The sequence below is a fragment of the Hyla sarda genome, chromosome 6 (genome assembly GCF_029499605.1).
Source record: "Hyla sarda isolate aHylSar1 chromosome 6, aHylSar1.hap1, whole genome shotgun sequence".
NCBI lineage: Eukaryota > Metazoa > Chordata > Amphibia > Anura > Hylidae > Hyla > Hyla sarda.
Genome location: NC_079194.1, coordinates 269,569,404 through 269,583,128, shown reverse-complemented (window position 1 = coordinate 269,583,128; position 13,725 = coordinate 269,569,404). Strand labels below are relative to the sequence as shown.

Genomic DNA, 13,725 nt, shown 5'->3' with positions numbered 1-13,725 from the left:
AAGCGCTTATTTTAAATTGCACTTCACCATTTTATAATTGATTCATAAAAGCTAAGTTTTATTAGGCGGTCCTTTATTAGGGACCTTTATTGCCCTGAGCTTCAGCTACAGGGTTTTTGTGGAAATTCAAATTTTTGGTCCCAGACTGACCTGGTTATAACAGTTTTTGTGTTTTCCGAGGCATGGTGAGGCACAGCTCTCACAGGTTTCAGTGACGTTGTGTCACCTGGGGAAAGCCCACTTTCTCCTGTCAGGCGCTCACAAAATGTGAGCAAGGGGAAAGGTATGATACAGAGCTTTTTAAAGCTCGTAAAAAAGGGCCGAACAGGATAGAAGTGGGACAGTTTTCAATAGATTGCATGAAAGAATAGTGTCCTTACTGTATATAGTTGTGTGATGGCAGAAAGGCAGATAGATCGTTTGATGAGCACTACGTACCATAGTGGAAGATCATTTGGCTGCTATGTGGCACTTGGAGGGAAGGGGGCCCAATCGGGTCATAGAAAGCAAGAGGAAATGAACACTGGGGGGGGGGGGGGGTCATTAGATGTTTAGATATTTAGAAATTTTGTTTTTCTATTATCTATCTTTATTTTAACAGGTGGTCTTAGGAACAGAAACCTCTTTTTATCCATTTCAGTTTATGTGGGCGGAGGACCTTGAACAAGTAGTGATCTGTGTTACATCGGCCATAAGAAAAATATTTCCGAATTTATCTCCTGGGTGAGTACCATCTCAAAAAGGTTTACAATTTTCATGCTTTGATTATACAAAGTACTTATTCCACATTTATGTTATGCATTTGCTGCAGAGTCAGGCTTTTGAATCAGCAGCAAATATTTTTAGCAAAGCCAAAGTAAAGTACAATGCTTGTAAATAAGATTTAGATAACAGAAAAAGCAAGATTTTTTTTCCCTTTGCTTATAAAGTGCAATTTAGGCTATTATTAGAGAATAATGAAGAGGTTTTTGAGTATGCCTTGTGTGTTACCTGTTTTAGCTGATGTGGTAGGCATGAGTTTTCAGACATGCTTGTTTCTGAACAAAAATTACTTTTTCATGCTGTCATGCTGCCTATATTTTCCATAGTTTATAACAGTGGTTCCCAACCTGGGGTACAAGTACTCCTAAGTTCTTCTGGGGGTACTTGAAAAAAATCATTAATGTCAGACACTGGTCAATGGCCAGGACCACTTTTAAAGAAATGGTAGGCTGCCGTCTTCGCACCAAGGAGCGGAGCAGGAGGACAACAAAGGGGAAGCACAGGCACTGGGCTGCTGTGGGCAGTAACTATCAACTTTGTTGCTCCACTGCCCCTGCAGACCAGTACCTACTGCTATGAGCAACAAAGCATGGCAGTATGGTGACCTACAACTAAATAGGGGTCATTTTGGAGGCCTAAAACTATATATGGGGGCAGTTTGGGGGCCAACAGCTATATTTGGTGGCACAAAGGGGGCCTAAATACTTTATGGGGACACAAAGTGGGTACTATTACTGTGCAATAAAAATGGAGAGTTTGTAAATAGGTGGGTATTGTACTGCAGAAAGGAGCCTAAAATGTTTGTTTGGCTGGTTCTGTGGAGAAGTCTTGTACGGGAAAAAGTGTGGTCTAGGCCAGATAGTGAAGAAAAGAAAAAGTAAACAACTCCGATCAGAGAAGACGTCACCTGTAAATTGGGGGATTGGGGAGATAGGTAGAGGAACAGGGGGCCTGACAAGAGGGTATAGAGTAAAGTAAAGCATATGAATTATACTATATTCATTACAAAAATGTCTCTAAAATGGGGGTACAATTTTTGGGAATGGGTTGTCAAGGGGTACTTAGGCAAAAAAAGGTTGGGAACCACTGTTTTATAACATAGCTCATAACATTGAAAAAAGACCAGAGTCCATAAAGTTCAAGCTATCTACTGTGTTGATCCAGAGGATGGAAAAAAAAAACAACTCTTATGAAGCTGATACCAATTGCCCCATACAAGGGGAAAAATTCCTTTCCGACTCCTAATATGACAATCAGAATAAATTACTGGATCAGTGTTCTGTCCCTATTAATCTAGTATCCATGACCTGTGATATTATTATTCTACAGAAATTCTTCCAGGCCCCTTTTGAACTCTTTTATTGAGCTCAAAGGGGGACATTTATCAATGTTTGCTTATGTACCGTATTTTTCGCCATATAAGACGCTCCGGCATATAAGACGCACCCAATTTTAAAGGAGGAAAATCTAGAAAAAAAAGATTCTGAACCAAATACTGTAGTAAAATATTTTATATCAGTATAGTTCCCTCACAATAGTTGGCATTATAGTTTCCCCACAATGGTAGGCAGCTCCTCCCCCCTCCCCCCCCCCCACAATGGTTGGCAGTATAGTTCCCCCACAATAGTTGGCAGTATAGTTCCCCTACAATGGTAGGCAGCTCCCCCCCCACAATAGTTGGCAGTATAGTTCCCCCACAATAGTTGGCAGTATAGTTCCCCCACAATGGTTGGCAGTATAGTTCCCCCACAATGGTAGGCACTGGCAGCTCCCCCCCACAATAGTTGGCAGTATAGTTCCCCCACAATGGTAGGCAGCTCCCCCCTCCACAATGGTTGGCAGTATAGTTCCCCCACAATGGTTGGCAGTATAGTTCCCCCACAATGGTTGGCAGTATAGTTCCCCCACAATGGTTGGCAGTATAGTTCCCCCACAATGGTTGGCAGTATAGTTCCCCACAATGGTTGGCAGTATAGTTCCCCCACAATGGTAGGCAGCTCCCCCCCACAGACATACAGCTTCCAGCCATATACAGTGTACAGCTGGAGGCTGTATGTCTGTACTGCTGCCCCCACAGTGTTCCGGTCACCGCTCCTCTGGCCCGGTGTCACAATCTACTGCTATGGCCTATGGACCATAGCAGTAGGTGCCGGGACCGGAGGAGCGGTGACTGGAACACTGAAGATTACGCGCCGCCGGTCACTCACCAGGCCCCGGTCGGCGCGCGTCTTCCTCCGGTCCTCCGGCGCCTCTATGGTTGTACGCACGTCGGGACGTCACTGACGTCCCATGCGTACAACCATAGAGAGGCGGAGGATCTCAGGAAGACCGCAGGAGGACCGGAGGAGGACGCGCATCGGCCGGGGAATGGTAAGTGACCCGAGGACATCCTTATGTCCCGAAAAGATTTTTCGGGACATAGGGATGTCCGGCATAGGAATACCTATGATTTTATCTGCCCGGGCCGGCTCCTGTGTGCGGCTGCAGGCGGGGGCCGGCCAGAGCAGGTAAAAACTAATACTGTACAGTATATTAAAAACCAGGGGGCCTCCAGCTGTTGTGAAACTACAACTACCAGCATGCCTAGACAGCCTTTGCCGGTCCGGGCATGCTGGGAGTTGTAGTTTCAGAACAGCTGGAGGCACCCTGGTTTTTAGTATACAGTTATTAGTAATTCACCTGCCCGGCGCCCGGAACTGTATGTTCCAGGCGTAGGGCAATAAACATAGCCGGTGTGAGGGGAAAAATTCACCGGCGGTCATGAGGCTGCTGCGGATGGGGAGCGGGTAGTCAGCGCTGTACCGCACCGCCGCAGCCTCTGTACTTACAGCTGACTTCCCGCTCTCGCCTGCAGCAGCCTCGGGCGTATATTCGCCGTATAAGACGCACCAACTTTCCCCCCCACGTTTTGGGGAAGAAAAAGTGCGTCTTATACGGCGAAAAATACGGTATTCCTCTTTTAGTTATTTTTTTCTTACAATTTTTTTGCTTATGTGCGACTTATTTAGCAACTGCTTTCAGCCTGTTGATAAATTTCTTTCACGTAAGCAAGTTTTCTTTTTTTGCTTTGGTAGTGGCTTTTTCTGCTCCATGTCTGAGCTGGAGTAAATTTTGTAGGTTTTTTCATGTGATGCCACTTTTTTGCGACTTTCGCACTTGATAACTCTCTGACCACTGCAAGTCAAAAATCACTTTTTGGTTTGGTAAGCAAGATTTTATTTTTTTGCTTAGGACACTGCACAATCAAAAAGTCGTGCTTGTGACTTTTTAGCGACAATTTTAAGAAAAAAAAATCTACTAAATGCTTTGATAAATGTCCCCCAAAATGACTACATCATTTAGCAGAGTTCCATAGCCTCACTACTCTTACAGTAAAAACCACCATCTGTGCTGATGTAAAAACCTTTTTTCCTCTAGACTTAAAGCATACCCGTCAGATCACTCAAAGAAACAAAACTGTTATATGTTGCTCAGTATCTCATCCTGATCATGTACATGTACTTTTTTTTATGCGTCTGTGACCTAAATTTCTCTCAGAATTAGCTTTATTTCTGAAATACCTTAATTTTGTCCACCAGAAGCAGGGGGCGGGTACTCACTGTGATAACCACTCCCCCTCCTCCGCCTCCCTCTCCTCAGTCCAGTGCTTCCAAACCAGGTTGCCTCCAGCTGTTGCAAAACTACAGGTCCCAGCATGCCCACACATCATTTGGCTGTGCAGGCATGCTGGGAGTTTTAGTTTTGCAACAGCTGTAGACATATGATTGTAGTCCCCCTTTATTACACACACACACACACACACACACACACACACACACACACACACACACACACACACACTGGCTTCATATATTCTTACAGATACACATTAGATAGACACACTGATATACACACATACACATATATCCACACACACACACACACACACATACATGCAGGGACACTTACTTTTTCATCTGCAATGCAATGTGTTTCTGCATCTCTCACACACAGCAGACATCAGTGAGAGCCCGGCAGCAGTCTTCCTGCCCCTCCCCCTCCCCTTCTGTTCACATGAACCTGCAGTGTTTACTGCCACTCCCCCCTCCAAAATGTCCAGGACGAAGCAGTGTACATAGCAGGACTGAATGCATTCCAGAAGGCGGGGGGGGGGGGGCAGTTCTTTGACTGGCTTTTTCAGTATGAAATACTGAAAATTTTCTAATGAAAGACATTGCAAAACCTATTGGTTTTGCACGCTTTACAACATATCAAAAGTTTTTTTGTATCTGACAGCGCCCATTTAAGGGATGACCCCTTGTTTAAATGCAGTCCTTGATATAAATAGGTAAAGGGAGAGATCTCTGTACTGCCTACTAATATATTTATACATAGTTATTAAGTCGCCCCATAGTCATCTTTTTTCTAAACTAAATAACCTTAATTCTCACAATATTTCTGCATACTGTAGTCCTCCCATTTCCTTTATTAATCTGGTTGCCTGTCTTTGAACTCTCTTCAGCTCCACTATATGTGGTCCACTATGTGTGGTCTGACCAGTGATCTGTACAGTGGTAGAATTATTTACTTGTTGTGGGCATCTATACCCCTTTTGATGCATCCCATGATATTATAGTCAGAAACCTGTTTCTGAAACCTGTTTCCTTTATAAGATTTACAGGTTTCAGTTTTCAAGTTTATATTGGGATATACATAATAACTAGTGTTGAGCGAACTTTTGAAAAGTTCAAATTGACGGTTTTACCAAAATTTTTAAAAATTGCCGGTTTGATTTGGCTGGGTTTAATGCAAACTGGGATTGAAATAAGCCCCTAAACTTGTTCATAACACTGCCTAACTACCGTATATACTCGAGTATAAGCCGAGTTTTTCAGCACGATTTTTCGTGCTGAAAACACCCCCCTCGGCTTATACTCGAGTGAACTCCCCCACCCGCAGTGGTCTTCAACCTGCGGACCTCCAGAGGTTTCAAAACTACAACTCCCAGCAAGCCCGGGCAGCCATCGGCTGTCCGGGCTTGCTGGGAGTTGTAGTTTTGAAACCTCCGGAGGTCCGCAGGTTGAAGACCACTGCGGCCTTCAACATCATCCAGCCCCCTCTCACCCCCTTTAGTTCTGAGTACTCACCTCCGCTCGGCGCTGGTCCGGTCCTGCAGGACTGTCCGGTGAGGAGGTGGTCCGGTGGGATAGTGTTCCGGGCTGCTATCTTCACCGGGGAGGCCTCTTCTAAGCGCTTCGGGCCCGGCCTCAGAATAGTCACGTTGCCGTGACAACGACGCAGAGGTGCGTTCATTGCCAACGTAATTCTGCGTCATTGTCAAGGCAACGCCTCTATTCCGGGCCGGAAGCGCGGAGAAGAGGCGCCCCCGGTGAAGATAGCAGCCCGGACCACCTCCTCACCGGACCACCTCCTCTCCGGACAGCCCTGCAGGACCGAACCAGCGCCGAGCGGAGGTGAGTACTCAGAACTAAAGGGGGTGAGAGGGGGCTGGATGATGTTGAAGGCCGCAGTGGTCTTCAACCTGCGGACCTCCGGAGGTTTCAAAACTACAACTCCCAGCAAGCCCGGACAGCCGATGGCTGCCCGGGCTTGCTGGGAGTTGTAGTTTTGAAACCTCTGGAGGTCCGCAGGTTGAAGACCACTGAGGGCGAATGATGAGAAGAGGATGATGAAGGGGGGGGGGGGGTGTGGGGATGATGAAGGGGGGTGGGGATGATGAAGGGGGGGGGGTGTGGGATGATTACAAGGGGATGATGAAGGGGGGATGTGTGGGATGATAAGGGGATGATGAAGGGGGGATGTGTGGGATGATAAGGGGATGATGAAGGGGGGATGTGCGGGATGATAAGGGGATGATGAAGGGGGGATGTGTGGGATGATGACAAGGGGATGATGAAGGGGGGATGTGTGGGATGATAAGGGGATGATGAAGGGGGGATGTGTGGGATGATGACAAGGGGATGATGATGATGATGAGGATGTTAATGACGGGTCTGGATGATGACAGGGGGGGATGAGGTATTTCCCACCCTAGGCTTATACTCGAGTCAATAACTTTTCCTGGGATTTTGGGTTGAAATTAGGGGTCTCGGCTTATACTCGGGTCGGCTTATACTCGAGTATATACGGTACTCTAAAACCGCCCTGTATAAAACTGCTAGTAATGTATTTAAGTGTTTTTAAGGCTGTTATTGTGACATGCAGTAACCCATATTGTGACATGCAGGCTTATTCACACTAAAATAAAGCGCTGAAAAGTTGTCGGTAGATGCCTGCCTGAGTTATAATGCACATGGAGGTATCGGAAGACGCAGTGGCTTTTTCCAAGCCTGACAAAAATTATCCCTTTTTGGGAGAAGTAACAGGTTTTGAGTCTGGCAAGTGATTTTTTTCCACATGTTCCAAAAATGATCCTTTTTTTGGAGGGATGATGGATTGTGTATGTGTAGACCTGGCTGGAAGTAAGGTGATGATGGATTAGAGTTACTAGTACCATCCAGCGTACAGCAGAGGGTGGTTGACTGTTACTAGAAGTAACAAGCATACAGCAAGAGGTGGCGGATAGGTGTTACTATGAGTATCCAACGTACAGTAGAAGGTGGCAAACTGGCATTAGCCAGCGTACAGCAGGAGATGGCTGCCGTATAGTTTCCAGCATACAGCAGGAGGTGTCTGACTGGTGTTTCTAGTAGTAGCCAGCGTATAGCAGGGGTAGTGGTAGTATTTTATAATAAGTGGCAAGACAGAACACCTAGGACAAACAGGGCAAGTTGTGGCCAATTGTATAATCTGATGACCAAGAAGTCCATGAGGTCTGGGCTCATGGTGTCTGTCAGAATAAGGGCACTGTTAAGGTAGGCGTCAACCTGTTTTTTCAGGTGGTGATTTACATCCCTTTGAGGATGATTTATGTCAGGAGGGATACCTGATGCATAAACTTTGTCATCATGTACTTCAACATGAAGTTGCCGCTGCTGCTATTACTCCTGCCAGGAATGTTGGCAGAGGGAGTTTTCTAAGGGCCCAGCTTGTTCTGCCTCTATCCCATACTGCCAAGGTTGGTCATGGTCCTCGTCCTCATCATTATCAGTGTCCCCTTGGGTAGGGTCCTCGTCTCTTATCCCTTTCACAGATTCCATCTACAAATCATCCTTCTCCTCAGGTCCAACTTTCTCATCCAACTCCTCAAGGAGAACATCTATACTGCTACCAACCAGATGTGAACCTTCATCCCTCCGTCCTCAATTATCACCATTAGCTTTTGCTCTAAAAGGAATATCAGCAGCATTACATCACTAATTCCACTGTTGTCCTTTCTGACAAATCTTGTGGCCTCTTTAAAAGGCCTGTGCCTGCGACAGGTGTCTCTGATTAGCTACCAAAAGCTCATCTCTAAGTCACACTGGCTCCAAAAAATCATCTATCTGTTGCAGTAGTAAGTTTGTCACCGCTCGCTGCTGGTTCAGGTGGTCCAACATGTATAACGTTGAGTTACACCGTGTATGGATATTCCAAATAAGGCGCAGGAAGGCATGTTTAAAAGCATAAGAATGACTTAACCAAATGCACACTTTCCTGCAGATAGCCAACATATTCCTGAGAAAGCCGCAAGTTTCCGAGAAAAGTTTAATGACAAGATTTAGCACGTGTGCCATACAGGGAGATTGTGTCGTGTCAATTAGAGACTTTGCTTTGACGATGTTTGTGCTGTTATTGGTGACCATATTTTCCAATGTCAGATCATGACCAAAGAGCCAGTATGAAACTTCCTGTTGCAGACAGGGCAGAAGCTCCTCCCCTGTGTGGCTTTTCTCACCCAGGCACAGCAGATGTAACACAGTGTGACACTGCTTGTTTTTGAACCGATGAAAGGAGGGGGGGGGGGGGGCGGAGGAGGGTAAGTTACTCACTTTCCTGTGGAGGGATGCAAGATGTCTGTGATGGAGGACCCGAATGAGAAGGAGGATAGACTGGTGGCATCAGCAGTTCAACCTGATCAGCACAACCGTGTAGGGTTCACTATAATTTCCTGGCCTCATTGTGGTGGCGCCTCATTATGCAGGATGTTGACCCAATGGGCCGTAAAAGACATGTATTACCTCTGGCCATAGCTACTACTCCACATATCTGCCATGGCATGCACTGTTCTGTCCACTGACAGTTGCATGGGGTAACCCACCCTTTCGCCACATGAACGTGCAAAGCAGGGATGGCTTTCTTGCAAAATCAGTGGCAACTAGGTATACGCCACCTGGGCTGGGCACACTCCTTTAGTTGCATTAAGGCCGTGGTATGGGAGTGCTTACACCACCAACAACTTAGCCAGCTGCAGACTACAGCAGGATGACTGGGAGCATATTGTTGACTGTAGAACATAGATTCCCCAATAGATAACTGATACGATTAAGGAGGAGGAAGAAACAGATAAAGTACTTCCTGTGGACAAGACCTGGCTGCTAGACAGTTGGGAGCTGCAGCAGCAAGGCTTTCCTCAAATTGTGGGGCATTTAGCCTGAGCTCATCAGACCAGCAGCCCTACGCCTGTTACATTTGACAGGTGTTCTTCCCCTAACTCGGCTGTGCTCTTTTTTTGCTGAGACTGTCACTACCCTCCTGCTCTGAATACATAAGCTTCTCCTCAACTGGTTTCCACGTACTGTCCAACAAGACAAGACATCGGGGGAGATTTATCAAAGGATTTAGACTGTTTTTTCTTGTCTAAATTTGTCGCACAGAAAGTCGCAGTCTAAATATGTGCGACTTTTCTGCGACTTTTGCTCTAGAGGATTTTTAGAACATGATGCATGCTAGTCTATTTTAGACTGAAATGCATTGAAAAATGCATTGGTGCTGAATTTATCAAGTGCGACTTTTCAGCGACAAGTCGCATAGGCTGAAAGTACGCCGAAATGTCAGACCATGTTGGAGCAGGTTTAAATATAGACTAAAGCATAGATCATGCAGTCTGTGCACAGAATTTATCAAGAGCTGTGCGCCATTTGATAAATTAGGTGCACAATAGACCAGACTAACCCTCTGTAGTTTGGTCTATATTGATGCGGGACATAGACAATTTTGATAAATATCCCCCATAATCTTTATCAAACTCATCATCCCTACCACTCCTCTCTGCGTGAACTTCTTGGGTTCTATGCCCCCCTCAGCATAGCCATCATGACGGCTTACAGTATGCCTAGCATACCACAACCAGTCCCTCTAGTGCTACGCTCGACCACTGCTTCCACCTCTACCAGCTCGGCAACACACTCCAAAGCTTGACTTTCCTCGCACAACTTTTTCTGGCTCATGTTATCTTTCTGCGTAGCAGTAGGGGGAAGCAAAGATGGAGATGAGGAAACAGAGAGTATCTAGGACAGACATTATCACCACACCATGTGACTGTAGATGAGGTGGAATCCAGGGATGGTTGACTCACTGTTATATTCTCAGACTCTTTATCCTTCTCCTGAGAAGACCAGTCCAGAATAGCTATACTATCCTGTGAAACCACACAACCTCTGGCAGGCAGTGATAACTTGGGATGCTAATGTGGCTGCTACTACTCCCACCAGGCACCTGGCTGCTGTTGCTGCTACCTGTACTGGTGCTAGTACTGCCACCAATATTTTTACTGGCAGAGGAAATGGCAGGGGTCTCCCGTCCAACAATTCCTTTACCAGACATATTTTTTTAGGTTAGCTTGATCTTTTTGGTGGGATTTTTCACTCACCTACTAGTCAACTTTAACTTTCAATGCTTTGAACTGCATTATTATCTTACAACCAGGTAGGTATAAGGCAAATTTGATTAAACCAAGAATATGAATGTACAGTTGCTTTACAAGGGTAATAGGTGTTATATGCACATGTTTTTAATTGTGTTGCTATTTCACAACCAGGTAGATATAATGTGTGTATGCTAAAATCAATAACATGAATCTTAAGTGGCTTTACAAGTGTAATACAAGTTGGATGCACACATTATTAAACAACATACCAAGCTGACTAAGCTAGTGACAGAAGGAGCTATAAAAACGTAACTTTTAATAGTTCTCTTTACGACAAAAAATAGTGATCATATCTAGAATGTCACATGGATCATGAGGTATATCCCAATGGATCTCACTCCAAAAGCTACCTTAATACATGAATTTGGAAGCAGTATATATGCTGTACGGGATATCCCCAGATATTGTTTACGGCAATGCTCCCAACGTGTTTTTATCACCTGTAAAAGTGACATCATCAGGGGAGGGATTGAGGGGAGTAGAGAATCTGTGTTGGTGAGGCACCCAGGATGTTAAAGTTATCTGCACCACCTAGGGTAACTATCCTTTTAACATTACCATCTGACTTATGTGTGCTTAATATATATGACCACTGAGGCTGACAGTGCTGTCAGAGTAGGATCGTAATACCTGGTGGTACTGTCAGTGAAGCCTCATGGCATTGATATTGTGTGAAAAACAGTGCCTATTAATCTCTTGGCTTTTCCTCTGTAATAATGAGCCTCTGTCCTGTACAATGTAGGAAGAGTTGCAAGTTTAAAATACACAGTCTTAAATACCTTTTGAATTAATGTATTACTTAGACGTCTCCTTCTCTTCTGCTAGCACTAAGCAATCACCGCTGGCTGTTGACATGCCTTTAGTGGGAGTCAATGCAGGTGTGTCCGGCAATGGCGTGTGGCATCGGGGAGGATATGACGTCAGCTGCCTTTTCCTAGGTACTTCAGTAGGTAAGTAAAACCATGAACCAGATAGACTGCTTCTATTATCTTGTGCAGAATGGTGACGTTCATTATTCTATTATTTTACAAGTATCCCAACTGACCCCATTGGAAGTACGATCCTGTGGGTATAATCCAATTTTTGTTGCTGGTATACCCGACTTGCTACAATAACTTCAATGTGTATTATTGCATTTCACATATAATTTGTGTGTGCTGGAGGGTACTATAGCCTAGTTAGTGGTGCAGATAACTTTAGTACCTCAACAGGGCAGATACTCAATTTCCCTCAATCACTCTCCTGATGACGTCACCTTCACAGTTGATATAATTATACTGCGTTACATTGCAGGATACATTATCTGGTGTTATCTCGCGGTGCCTTCTGCCCTGCAGCGCTCCGGTTGGCAGCGCTGACCGGATACGCTGCTCTGTTGTGCCCGGCGGGGATGCGATCCGCCTAGCGGGACGTGCCCGCTCGCGGATCGCATCCCGTCCCACTCACCTGTCCCGATCTCCTGCTGGGTCCCGGTGTGCGCGGCCCCGCTCTCTAGGGCGCGCGCGCCAGGGCTCTCAGATTTAAAGGGCCAGCGCACCGCTAATTGGTGCCTGGCCCAATCACCCTAATCAGCGTCCATCTGCTCCTTCTATATAACAACCAACTTCCCCTTTCTGTCCTTGCCGGATCTTGTTGCCTTAGTGCCCTGAGAAAGCGTTTAGTGTGTTCCCAAGCCTGTGTACCCAGACCTTCTGCTGTTGCCCCTGACTACGACTCTTGCTGCCTGCCCTGACCTTCTGCTACGTCCGACCTTGCTCTTGCCTTGTCCCTGTGTACCGCGCCTGTCTCAGCTGTTGAGCGACCTGGGGGTTACCTGCCCTCTGCAAGTCCATCCCGCTTTGCGGCGGGCTCTGGTGAAAACCAGTAACCCCTTAGATTCCGTTCCCCAGGTACGGCCCACGCCATCACCCCACTGACACAGAGGATCCACCGCCAGTGTCCTCGCTGCATACCAGTCCGGATCCTGACATCTGGGAATGTCAGTTAGAGCGTATATATCTCACAAATATGTTTAGGAACACGTAAATTGCTTTGATTTATTATTCACAGGTACTGATTCCAATTTTGTGTCGATATAAGTATCTTAAAAAAAACAACACTGAGTGCGCCCCTAGTGAGGACCGTTTTGAAGGTGCAATAGCGTAAAAAACTATAGGGTCCTTACCCCTAGGTGGTTATGCTCAGGGCACAACACCTACAGTAGCGTCTGGAAAGAAAGATGCAGGAAGGCTGCCACGAGGAACTCCCGGGGGTGACATCAGTCAATCAGGGAGGGAATGATATGGAAATGAAGATCCCATTTCGGGATTGAAACAGGTTGCAATAAAATATTAATTATAAATCTACTGGGTGAAGTGCCTTTTATTTAGAGGAACAATTTTCTATATTTCCATATCAATTTTGTGTCAAGGTAGCCCTTGGATCATGAAGTATATCCCAATGGATCTCACTCCATGTGACCTCCTAGATATGATCACTATTTTGTGTCTTAAAGAGAACTATTCAAAGTTAAATTTTATATAGCAGTTTCTGACACTAGCTTAGTCAGCAGATAATGTTGTTTGCTCCAATTGCTAGAAAATATTCACTCAGTAGGGTCGTTTGCAGGATCAGTATAAGCTTGCAAAGCTGTAAAATGCACACGTTAGGGGATAAGATGTCTGATTGCGGGGGGTCTGGCCACTGGGCTTGCTGGGATTTGTAGTACAAGATAAGGGTTCTAAAGCAATGGAGAGGACCTCACCCAAAAATCAGCCCACAGATCAAGGCATTCCATGCATCCACTACTCTCTCGGTAAAACAATACTTCCTGATATTACTTTTAAACCTTTGCCTCTAATTTATAACTATGTCCTCTTGTGGTAGTTTTTCTTCTTTTAAATATGCTCTCCTCCATTACCATGTTGATTCCCTTTATGTATTTAAAAGTCTCTATCATATTTCCTATGTCCCTTCTTTCTTCCAAGCTGTACATGTTAAGGTCCAGGTATGAAGGAAAAAGAGGAGAAAACACAACAGGGTGCTCCCAGTGTAGTATTTCTTAGAAAAAGATACCCACCACCAATACCCAAGGTGACGTACTGACCTTGAGACGTTGCGCACAGAGGTGTAGGGGGCCTCTGAGGTATGGTGGGGGGTAGGAAGAGAGGAAGATGGTTACAGTCTGCTGCTCTCAC

At 45.6% G+C, this 13,725-nt stretch overlaps 1 protein-coding gene across 6 annotated transcripts in view; it reads left to right on the top strand.

Moving 5' to 3' along the window:
- Nucleotides 1–13,725, top strand: part of LOC130277031 (capping protein, Arp2/3 and myosin-I linker protein 3-like) — a 530,598-nt gene that overhangs the window by 112,976 nt on the left and 403,897 nt on the right. For all 6 annotated transcript variants that reach the window (XM_056527256.1, XM_056527257.1, XM_056527255.1 and 3 more), the window contains exon 5: nt 602–723. In XM_056527256.1, coding sequence (XP_056383231.1) covers nt 602–723 — 122 coding nt within the window. The remainder of the gene's footprint in view (nt 1–601; nt 724–13,725) is intronic.